General features: G+C 31.6%; 1 protein-coding gene and 1 pseudogene across 1 annotated transcript; one reads left to right on the top strand and one right to left on the bottom strand.

Annotated features, from left to right (window-relative positions):
- Positions 1-1,435: 1,435 nt before the first annotated feature.
- LOC120199353 (putative transferase At4g12130, mitochondrial) lies at positions 1,436-3,588 on the top strand (the record flags this gene model as incomplete). The annotated part of the gene is made up of 5 exons (XM_039200463.1): positions 1,436-1,827; positions 2,276-2,529; positions 2,960-3,055; positions 3,179-3,268; positions 3,446-3,588. Coding segments are annotated over 5 exons (975 nt in total), but the record flags the coding sequence as incomplete, so codon positions are not given.
- A 34-nt stretch (positions 3,589-3,622) lies between these two features.
- Positions 3,623-6,671, bottom strand: LOC120199363 (annotated as a pseudogene).
- Between the last annotated feature and the right edge of the window lie 6,088 nt (positions 6,672-12,759).

Below are 12,759 nucleotides of genomic sequence, written 5' to 3'. Positions count from 1 at the left end.
TTTGCACTAATTTATAATCATTAGATTTAAATAAATAATGACTTAGATTTAATTAAAATTATTACTCATAAATAACATCTTTTAACTCACAGTAAATACTATCTTCTTTTACGCCCAAATTTAAAAATCCCAAATCATAACCCTAAAACCCAAAATTCTAACCTCCTAATCTAAAATTCTAAACCCTAAACTCAAATCCTAAATAATACATCCTAAATCCTTCACTCTAACCTAAACAATTAAACTTTAGATCCTAAACCCTAAAAATTCTAAATCTTAAACTATAATTCCTAACTCTAACCCTGATAAGAAAAGTATATATTTTACTGTGAGTTAAAATATTTATTTATGATTATAAATTTTAATTAAATCTAAATCATTTATTTATTAAATCTAATGACCATAAATTAATGTAAAACTTATAGTTTTACATAATAAGTGGATCCTAACCCATACTAAATTATTAATTATTAATTATTATTTATTATACCCAAAATCAATAATAATTTTTTATTCAATGTATTTATGGATTGTTATTTTAGTTTAAACTTTCATTTGTTTCATACATTCTTTTGATATTTTTTGGTTAAATTTATTAATTTATATTTATATTAACTTTTATAGTATCAATAGATTTACTTATAGTTAAAAAATAAAATAAAAAAATCAATGAGCTTAACTAACAACAAGTTTAATGAGTTTAATGAATAACGAGTTAAATAACAAAATTTCTTATCAAGCACAAGTCAAGTAAAATTTTAATTAGCTTAAAGTAACGAGTCGAGCAACAAATTTCTTAACGAACACGAATTAATAAAATTTTAACAAACTTAATGCAACCCAAATCTCCAATCCAAAACGACTCTAAAAATGCACCGTTTGAGACCTTCGCTTCTCTTTCACCATCGTTTGCTTTCACTAGGTGTTCAATTCGGTTTTAACCGAATTAACCGACCGAACCGAATTAGTTCGGTTAATTCGGTCGGCCACCTAATTAATTCGGTCGGGAACGGTTAAGAATTTTTTGAAATTCGTTAACGGTTAATTCGGTTCGAAATCGGTTAATTAACCGAATTAACCTTTAAATATAATTATATTAAGATACCCAATCCATTTAAATCCATTTAAACCCAATCAATATTAATTAATAAAAATAATATCAAAATTAATGCAAAATGTTTGAATCAAATTAATTAGATATTATTTATAATTAGATATTATTTAATTAATTGTAAATTATTATTTTTAATAAAATATTAAATTCTAAAATTCTAAAAAATTTCGGTTAATTCGAAATTAACCGAATTAACCGAAATTTATTCGGTTCGGTTATATTTTCGAAAAAAAAGTTCGGTTCGGTTAAGTTAAAGAAAAAAATTCGATTAATTCGAAAATAATCTAGTTCGATCGTTCGGCCACCGAATTAACCGAATAACACCCTAGCCTTCACAACCTCCAAAATGCCGGTCCGCTCTGCTCTCACTTGAAATCCCGGTCCGTAATCCGGTTCTCGGGACCCGACACCATCAAATTCCTTCAGGGTCTTTTATCAAACGATGTTCGGAGGTTTGGTGAACCCCCACGTGAAGGGAACTCCCCCATTCCTACACCGAACGTGGCCACTGTCGTAGTTCCTCCTCTGTATGCAGCTCTTTTGACGCCTCAAGGGAGGTTTTTGTATGACTTGTTCTTGTATAGGCCGCCCCGGCCTGAGGAGAATCTGGACAGAACTGGGTCGGGTCCAGGTAGTGGGGCTGATGGATCGGTGGAGATTTTGGCTGATGTTGATATGTCGATCTTGGATGAGTTGTTGGCAACTCTTAAGAGGTGGGTGTATTTAGTTTAATTATTCTCTGGAATGTTGATTTTTTTTTCTTAATGTTGCTTTTGAAAGAGAGATTTTCTGTTGTCTATATCTTCTGCATTTGGTTTACTTGGGATCTCCCATTCTGAGGTTAAATTTTCTTCTGTTGGCTTTATATAGAAAAGTTTTCTTTTGTGTTTCCGAATTCTGGATGGACCTTTAATGCCATGTATAAATTTGCCTGTGACATTAGAAATTCTCTATTATTTGTTAAATCCATAATCTGTATGAATTCTGCAGCGTTGTTGTTTCTTCCAGAAATGATTTATTAAAGAGATATATCTGAAAATGTTCTTGTTTCTTTACGACATTTGACAATAGTAAAGTGATGTGTGCTTGTCTCTTATGGTAATACTGAATTTAGAATTCCTCTTAGTGGTTTCTGGTATCTGCTGTATTTGCTATTTGCAGATACCGGTTGAGGTCTAAAGTAGATATCGATAATGTGGAAGGCGACTTCTGTTGTTGGCAGAGATACGGTGGTAACCTTTCTGGAAAGACCCCTGCTGTTGAGGAACCAGAGGCAGCTTCAGTTGGTTGGGGCAGTGGTGTTGATGGTTCTAGCAAGTCAGCTTCACATGGCAGTGATGTTGGATGTCAATGGTCCAAGGATCCCAGATTAGATTGTCTAGGTTTTAGGGGGATTTTTCCGTCTGGTTCAATGCGTGAGTTCACAAATCTTTTGTTGCTTCTGAAATGTATTCATGTCTACATTTTTAACTCAAGTCATTGTTTTGAGATTATAATTGATTTAGGATCATATCGTTCCTTAAGAAGTCGTGCATGCAATTAATTTTGTCCCTGTAGTAGACCCAATTTATCACTTTCGCCTCTATCGTATTTTCGCATCAATTTAATCCTCGAAGTTGCTCAATTGTATCATTCTATACCTATCCCCAACTTAAAATACTAAATTATAAACCTTAAACCCTAAAACATAACCATGTAACTTCTAAATCATAAACTTTAAACTCTAACTTAAGTTTATGATTTAGGGTTTTAAGATAAGGGTAGGTTATAGAATGATGCAATTGGACAACATTAAAGGTTAAATTGATACGAAAATACGATAAAAGCGAAAATAGTTTCTTGCAGCACCTTTAGTTGAGTCTCATAAAGCAACAGATGAAAGAAATACCTTATGTGTAGTAGAGAAGGAGTTGCTGAGGGCTCAACTGAAAACTCCGAAAGGTGCTTTTTTTTGCTTTGTTGCCAATCGTGTACTTAAGTTTCTTGAATATATTAATGTATGTTTCCGAAGGTTTAACCTATTGTGCCCAGTCTCGGTTGTGATATTGTTATTATGTTGTTTAGGGGAAGCAATTCCACTTGAATACAATTTTGCTGGGCTAAACGCAATCAGCTTTGATAAAGGGTGCTATGTCGGGCAAGAACTTATAGCACGTACGCACCACGGGGGGGGGGGGGGGGTTATTTTGCAAGCGGTTGCTTCCTTTAAAGTTTCTCGATATATGGAAAGGTAGTCTCGTCCACTGGGCTTTGATAATTTTAATTATTTTGCAGCAACACATCTTGATACTTCTATATTCAGGGGTTGAGGGAAAAGTATCCCTGGTTCAGAGGTGATCGACACTGTCTCTAATAAGAAGCAAGGGAGTGTGACCACTGCACTAGCTTCCGGGGAGGTGTTTTGCGGCTTGACATGCCTTCGAAGATACATTGGCAATCCAGGGGCAGGAGGATATAAAGGTTATGGCAATTAGACCAGATTGGTGGCCTGAGAATGGTTTCAGATCAACAACATACCGACACAGCATAAACCGATTTTGCCTGAATTGATAGTTGTTCAGGCCATTGGTTGGCCCTCATGCACACAATGGTACAACTTTTCAGAACTTATTTTACAACAGCTAAATTTTTTCTCATCGCTAAAGAAAATAAAAGAAACAAGGGGAGCTGTTCTCCAAGAGACATTTATTAACCTTGATGTCACTAGTCGGTAGTTGAGCTCGTTTTGCTGGCCCAGTGCCTTAGGAGATACGAAATTGTATTTATCAAATTGTGTGATTAGAAAGTTATTTCTCCCCATATCTCCTTTGGTTTTGCTTTTTATTATTGCTAGTCATCAGGGAGACTCCTCCCAAGCATTCCAGCTATCTGCAACTCCACTTTAAGCAATATTGCTATCTTTTCAACACTCAATCATCATAGTACCCTGTCAAAAGATCTACAACACCAGCAAAAAGCAAATTTCAGTGATCTCTTTGGTCCATCATCATCAGTTCTCAAGTTGGAGAAAAAGAATGCCTATCTATTGCTGACACTGCAATCATTAGCTCTTTAATTATTGTCTCCATGTTCGGTCCTGTTATTAGGTTCTTCATGGGTGCAATCGAGTGCAATTTTCCCCAGCTTAGCTGCCATGGACTCTGAAAATGTCCTCTGAGATTTGTATCAACAAAATCTTCAATCCTACTAGATTCAGCCCCCGATCGAATTGAGCTTGTGAGTTGAAGTTTACCCAGACAAGATTTGGAGAATAATAACCCCAAATGCAAATACTCGGTCTTTTCTGTAAAACGGCCGGTTGTAATGTATTCTGGTGCTAGATAACCCATTGCTGCACTTACTTTCAGAGTTGAGTAGACAATGTCGTCGGCTAGAATCTTATGGAGACCAGAGTCTGCATCAATGGGTTGAATTGTTGGTCGATGAGAACTTTCTCGACGGATATGTTGCGGTGGACTATGGGCGGCTTGTTTGCTTCACTTTTGTGCAAATATTCTATACCTGTTGGAGCAAAATACAAGAATTTAGTCAAAGAGGAAAATATGATTGTTGCTTGTAGTTATGGAGCATAAACCTGATCTGAAACTGACCTTTTGCAATGCCATTGATGATGGAAATCCTTGTTGGCCAGTCAAGAACTGGTTCAATTCCATCTTCTAGATCGAGGTATTCGGACAGGTTTCCCTTGGAAGCAAAGTCATAAATGAGGAAACATTCGCCTCTGCCCCTTGAGAAGCAAAAGCCTTTCAGCCTCACAAGGTTTTCATGTTGTAACGACGTTAGTAAGTACAAGCCCTTAACGAACTCGGCTTCCTCAGATTTGCAGCTGGTTACATTTATGCTTCTGATGGCTACAGGAGAACGGTCTCTTAGAATCCCTTTGTACACACATGAGAAGTTGGTCTTTCCCAGTAAATTCGACTTGGAAAAGCATCGAGTTGCTGACTCAACTTCTTCTAGGTTGAACCTAAATTTATTCAGATTTTCCTGGGAAAATCCAATGCCTTTCCATCCATCACCTAATGGGTCCCACCCATATGAGTATTCAAGATCAAGGAGTGGTGAAACACTCCCATTTCTTTGAAATCTTTTGCCTGGTCAATGCTAATGCTCTCTTCAGAAGGACCAGATGTATTTCCAATCTTCTGTTTCTGCCTACGGCAGTGAACAAATGTGAGGAATCCAGCAACCAAACATGAAAGTAAGTACAGTAACCCCTGAAATAACAGGTATTTCCGGGAATCTGGATCGATGTCGGCAATGAGTGTTGTTGCAATTTCCCTGGATATTTGATGTGTTCAAGTTAACTCCAGGTGCTGGAGCAGTGTTATTTAGATGTGATCTGAATGGTTTAGCTGGTTAATTTCATATATCAAAAGGGCCGCAAGTTCTCAATGTTTGAAATCCTGTTCCACACAGACCTGGGTTGTTGTCACCTTGAATCCTCCTTTTAATCTCTTCAACCTTTACAGACACAAATCAGCCTTAAGTTAACATAAAGAATCGAATCACACAAGGAATCTATGAAGGTGTTAGCGTATGAGAAAATTGTTACCCGAAGGGACAATTCCAGATAGGGATTGTTTCGGATATCTAGAATTTCCAGTTGTGGGATGTCGGTTAAAGTTCGAGGAATTGTATCAAAGAGACTATTGAAGCTCAAGTCAAGTCTTCTTAACATTCTCAAGTTGCCTAAGCTGGCTGGGATTTGACCATCTAGTCTATTATATTGCAGAGCAAGAACACTTAGTCGCTTCAATGAACCAATCTCCGTCGGTATGTTCCCTGTCAGCTGATTGCAACACAACTGAAGAACTACATGGCAAATAAATTTTGTTCATTGTCTGTCCTAATTATCATCAATATCAAACAAACAGTAAGATTGAAATAATTTGTTTTGAGATGAACTAACCTTGTAAAGCAGCCATGTTTCCAATCTCAGGAGGAATGTTACAGACAGATCGTTAACATTAAGATAAAGATCAGTTAATTCCTGAAGTTGTGAAAGCTCTACCGGTATCTTCCGGACAATGAATTGTAATGCAAGTACAAGCCAGAGAGACACTTGAGTCTCGCAATACAGGCGAGAGTTCACCAGAAAGACCCTTTCCCTGCAAAGAAATGTTTAGCCACCTTACGGTGCTCGTTACAAGCCACACCCGCGAAAAAACCACCGCAAGGGTCACCGTCACTTTTCCACGACTCCAGCACCTTGTTTGTTGGGTCTAAAGAAGCCTTCAGGTCCATTAGAGCTCTAAGCTCCGTGTTCCCATGAACACACCGTGTGAACAAAAGAAGAAAGAAGAGGAACCGAAAGACACCCATCTTTTCCCTTGGCTCAAATCTTCCAGGGTTTCCTCTCTATTTAAGAAAACGATGAAAAAAGATCAAAGAAAACAACACATATCTGCTTCTTTAAGAGCTCTGTCTGTTCCTGTAGAAGTTTGTAGTAAGTCCTGTCCAGTATTTAATGAAATCAAGAACAAGATAGTGAGAACAGAGAGGTAACTCGGGGAGAGAGACAGAAGTGCAGAGCTTGGTGCATGCCAAAGTTGAAACAGAGAATGCACAATTAGGGATGTAAAAAGACGACTCGAACTATAAAATTGACTACTACCGATTCTAGTTAAATTTTTTTTGACTTGAGCAGTGGTAATCCGGAATCAAATCTGAACGGGTGTTTACTGAACCAGAGCTGGATCTGAAAATTATGTATCTAAATCCGACTTACATTCGATATAATAATAACATGAACCTGAATTGAACTGATAATAAGATAATTGAACCCGACCTGCATCCGATTGAAATAAACCCGAACTTGAGTTTAACCTGGTAAATAATTGGTATTACCCGACCTATAATTGACCGACTTGTAAATAATCTGACTTGTTATTGAACTGATTTGATATTTATCTGACTTATAAGTTACAATAAATGAAGTTGTGAGATTTTGAATTTATAATAAATTATATTACTTATAACCTACAATTGATGTAATTGTAAGATTTTAATGAAATTGTTATATTTTAAATTTATAATAAACTATGATAATTAATATGATTATTTTTTAAAATGTAAAACAAATTATTAGTTATAATAATTAAATTAATAAATTTACTTTTTATATTAGTTATAATTCTTATATTATAAATCTTAATTATAATCATTAAATTAATTTAATTAAATAATTTATTTATTGAACATGATTTTATTAGATTATATAAAATTAATTTAAATATTTATAAGTTTAATTTATTTTTATGTAATAGTTAATTAATAATTTAAATATAATTTAATTTAAAATTTTAAAATATATATAAAAGATAAATTTAGTTGAGATTGAAAATTAAAATTTTAAATTTAAGTATCGATTTAGAATAAACTATATATATATATATATATATATATATATATATATATATATTCATATGAGTTTAATCAAAAAATTTCACATGAGTGGTAGGAATTTAAAGGTGGAAATCGGAAAATTTTGATTTTATAATTGGTATATTTAATTAAGGGTGTTCATTTTTTGGTTTTAATCGACGGAACTGAATTAGTTCGGTTAATTCAGTGAGTCACCGAATTAGTTATGTCGGGGAATAGTTAATAAATTTTTTAGAATTCGGTTAACGGTTAATTCGGTTCGAAATCAATTAATTAACCGAATTAACAAAAATTAAATTTTAAATTTTAAATATATTATATATAGCATATGGGTTCAACCCAAATCATTTAAAATTCAATTAATAATTTAAGATCCAATAACTTTTAAACCTAAATCAATATTAATTAATTAAAAAAATCATATAATTTTTTATTTTATAAATATATATATTTTAAATTAATTGTAAATTGTTTTTTTTGAATTAAAAAATATTCAATTTTTATATAAATTAGAAAATTTTAAAAAAAATCGGTTCGGTTAATATTTTCAAAAAATAAGTTCGGTTCGGTTAACGATTAAAGAAAAAAACGTTTTAACCGAATGAACACCACTATATTTAGTGGTGGGAAAATTTTTGAAGAAATTTTGGCAATTTAAAAATATTTAGGGAAATTTTCGGACATAGAGGGAAGGTTTTAATGCCTAAAGAAATGGTTTGAGTTAATTAGGTCCGCAATCCTCCAACAATCAACACGTTTTTATTTCGCTATTTGATTTTTTATTTTTCTCATTTCCGTCATGGTTTAATTTATTTAAATTATAGTTTGTAATTTCATGTTTAATCAATTTAATCCTTCAAATTATATTATAAAATCTAAAACTTTATAAACTTTTGTTCCTGAACTTTTTAAATGAAAGCAATTAAATCATTTTTATATTAATTTCAACTTCATATTTTACAATTATTTTGATTTGATCCCTATGTGTTGTTTAATTTATTTAAATCTAACTTATAATTTCATATTTTTCAATTTAGTCCTTAAAATTATATTGTATATGAAAATTGACCTTATTTATTTATATTTTTATAATTTACTTCAAACCAAACTTCATTTCAAACTTTTATAAATTATCATAATTTCCAAACCCTCAAACTTTTTCACCAACTTTTTAAATAGATTAAATTTTGTCCATTTTTATATTAATTTTCAACTTAACATTTTATAATTATTTCGATTTGATCTCTCATCCATACGTGTTGTTTAATTCATTTAAATTCTAGTTTGTTCAATTTAGTTCTTAAAAATATATTTTTATTAAAATTGATCGATAATTATTTATTTTTTGTAATTTACTACAAATCATATACAATTAAAATTAATTCGTCGTTTATGAAAGGCGAAAAATTAACCCAAAAATAACCCGACCTAAATCAATCCATACTCGGTAAGATTCGACCTGAATTTAATCTGTCAATGATGTGACCCGATCTAAACGAGATCCGCCTGAAGTCCATCCGAACCTGAATTAACACGGTATTTGACTACTTCGAACATGAACCGTTTTGAGCTGAACTGACGTCGATCCGAACTGAAATTAACCTGATCTGAACCCGAACTGAATCTGATATCAAACCAACCTGAAAATGATCCGAACTGATTTGACTCGAACCCGAATTTATTCTAATTAAACCATAAATTAACCTGACACAACTTGTACCTGATTTGACCTAACCTGATATAATCCAATCGAAACCTGAACGATTACCTGATTTTACATCTCATTCACAATTAATAACACTTGTGGAGCAAAGCAACATGTTCCCATTCCAAATTTAATACTGAGTTGAATAGTTGATAAAGATATGGGCGACGGGTTCGTGATTACAGCTAGCTATCATGAGCTCATGACTATGACCCTAGGAACAATTTCCCCCTCCTTTGATATCTTTTTTCAAGTTTGGGTCCGATCATCAAGAAACCGGCTGTGATGATGAATTTTCTTGTAGGTGAACAAATTGGTTGAATTTATTCACATGGGTTTGGACTTGTCTGATTGGAAATTAGGTTTCACAATTTTGACTTACAAATTTGAATTTGAGGAATGTGTGGAAGATTAGTTTTTCAAAATGTTAAAAGTAATTTTTTATTTCGAAGGAAAGTAATAATAAATTTTAAAATTGAGATCTTAGTAATCAAACGTTGCTTTATATTTTGAATTGCAGTTGTCTCCATGAAATTTGAAAACTGTTGTTGAGGTCAATCGGAATTGTGTAGGGAACCTAACAAAACATGGCATCTCCCACATGGGGCTCAAACTATATATGCTATTGCCCCAATAAATAAACCATCCCCCACCCAAGTTGATGCTGTTTACATTAAAAAAATATTCTAAAAATACTAAACTTAATCTTATATCACTATTCAAGATTTGGATTGAGGCTCCTAACGACATTTTTTAAATTTAAATATAAAATACTCTTATTAAAAATATAATAAGACTCGTCATTATTGTAATACGATTTTCTCCTAAAACTAAAAGCTCCTCCAAGGGGAACAGGCAGCGGCTTAACCAACTTGTATAAAACTTCGATAGTTATGCTGCACGACAACCTAATACAATATTAAAGAAAGATGCAACAAAAAACATTGAATTTTTTTAATATTTTTTATTACGTTTTTATTTAGCTTTATATTAAACTATCTTTCCTTAGTATCCCATAAAACTTGCAACAAGTCAAAATGGGATTGTTGACCCAAAATCATTTCATTTAAAGAAAAAAAAATAGGACAAAAGTGTAGAATCATTATTCCAGAGCCTTGGATTCTCATAAAAGCTAAATCAATGCTAGTGTTAACTTTTTATGGGACGGAGTAACATTTTATATTAGGAGGTAAATTTATATTTAAATGATAAATTAAAATTTTAGGGGACAAAATTTTTTTAAATAAAAAAAATATTTTTTTTTTATAAAATATATGATAATTTTAAAATTTTGAAGGGTAACTATTCTGGCCGGATCCATGGATCCATGGGAATGATCCATCTTCGATTGTAACTTTGTTCAAATGCTGTGTTGCAAAGCCGACACTTGGGATAATTAATGGTTAAATCTAACTCTTCTCCTATCCTACCACGTTTGATTTACGCAATTTCAGATTTTGATATAAGCTTTATAATATTTAATTCACAATATAACGAGACTTATTTAAAAAATAATTTATTTGTTTAAATTTAAATTTAAATATTCACTTTTAGAAGAATCAAGTTTTGTCCCTTCAAATCAAACATCTACAACTAAGGTATTTGTTAGCTTGTTGAGAATAAAATATTTCAAGGTTAAAATGACTTTAAAGTTAGTTATATTTATTTTATAATTATATTTAATATTAATTAATATTATATATAATTATAAAATAAATTACAAAATTAATTAATATTTTTAATTATTATCTTTTGTGTCTCCGTGCATTAAGAAGGAATTTCTAGGGATGTTCTACTGTGCGACACCTTAATAAGGTTAAAATAAGACGTTATCGGTTTCGTTATTATTTAAATAATAAATAGGTAAAAAAATTACCTAAAACATTATTTTTACCTAAAACATCAATTTTTTAACAATCAATTTTTTAACATTTCCGGTAAAAGTTTCTAACAATAACAAAATCGGTAGAAAAAACAATAAAACGGTAGCACTTTACCAAATCCTGTAAACACCTAATAATAACAAAACAGGTAAAAATAATAATATTTTGATTTTTTTACCGATTTTATTATTTAAATAATAAAAAAATTGATATATTTTTAAACCGTACATTAAAAATGTCGCATGTTAGCATTTCCAGAATTTCTAAAGAATTTCAACCTATCTTCAATGAGTTACTTCTGTTGGCGTACCCAAAGTCCAAAATTTCAGTAAAAAAAAGTAATTTTTAATAAGTAAATTTGATACTTTTAATAATTATTCTTAATGTCACTGAAAATACATTATTTTATAACGTACTATGATCTGAAAATATAGAACGAGCTATAGTCTAGAATCACAGAACAAATTGACCCAAAAATTACAGAGAATTATCTCTCAGAATTAATAGAAGGAACTGACCCAAAGAAAAGTGAGCAAAGGCAATCCTAAACATCGCCCGTAATGGCGGGTTCTTTGTGAAGTAAAAGGAAGCGTCAATGATTTTGTTTGGAAATATACAGAAGATGTGACTATTGTTGAAATGGTCGGCCTTAAATCAAACCTTGAAATGACGTTCAAAGAAAAGAAGAAAGAGATGACCTAAAAATTACGACCATGGAGGGGAAAAAACCCCACTTCAACTGTTGGGAATTAAAAATATATATAATTCCTTTGGGCCGATCATCTGTTGGAAGCTCAAAACAAAAGGGCTGATACCTTGTGCATGCCTCAACTATCCTTTGGGCCTTACAAACAAAATTCTAATAGTCTTGCCTATTTTGAATAAATGATTCAAGTAACGAGAAACATATAGAAAAAGAAGTTCAAAGTAAGAGACTTAGAGCATGAACTAAGTGGTTTATGTGGTAAAAAAATCGTTGTTATCTTACAGCAGACAGAGGGCCTTATAAACAAGGAATAGTCCGATAGAATTATCCAGGTCACATATAAATATATTTTCCAAGACTTTTATTATAGTGAAAGGTAAACCATTCAATTTCTGTTTTCTTCTAAAAGAATTATCTAGTGTTAAATTCCTCGTCAATAAACAAAAAAAAAAATATGGATGACCAAATATAATAATGTTATTATAATGATACCATTTGACAATTATATATTTAAAATATTGGTTGGATTATTTGTAAATTAGCTAAAACAAATTTAATAATTATTAAAGTCAAATCAAAATACAATATAAACTATAACAATAATATATCCATTTTTTATTTTTTAATTAAATTTCTAATTAAATTTTTGGATTTTAATCCATAGTTGTGGGCATGTATGTAAAATATATTATGCTATTATAAAGTATAATATAAAATCAAGTGATGAGTTATATCATATGTTCTAAAGTGTCATGAAAATAAATTGTAGATATCATAACTCGTGTTTATAATTTAACGAGTGACATAATTGTAAATACTTAAAGTGTCATGAAAATAAATTGTAGATATCATATGTAAAAGATATTTTCTATAAAAATATATCAATAATTCTATATATACTCAATTGAAATCATACTTATTTAACTCGAATTAACTTAAAGATCCAAAGGTTGATTAAAACTGA

Source organism: Hibiscus syriacus, unplaced genomic scaffold, assembly GCF_006381635.1.
Source record: "Hibiscus syriacus cultivar Baekdansim isolate YM2019G1 unplaced genomic scaffold, ASM638163v2 tig00005411_pilon, whole genome shotgun sequence".
NCBI classification, from domain to species: Eukaryota; Viridiplantae; Streptophyta; class Magnoliopsida; order Malvales; family Malvaceae; genus Hibiscus; species Hibiscus syriacus.
This window is presented reverse-complemented; position numbering and strand designations above follow the sequence as displayed.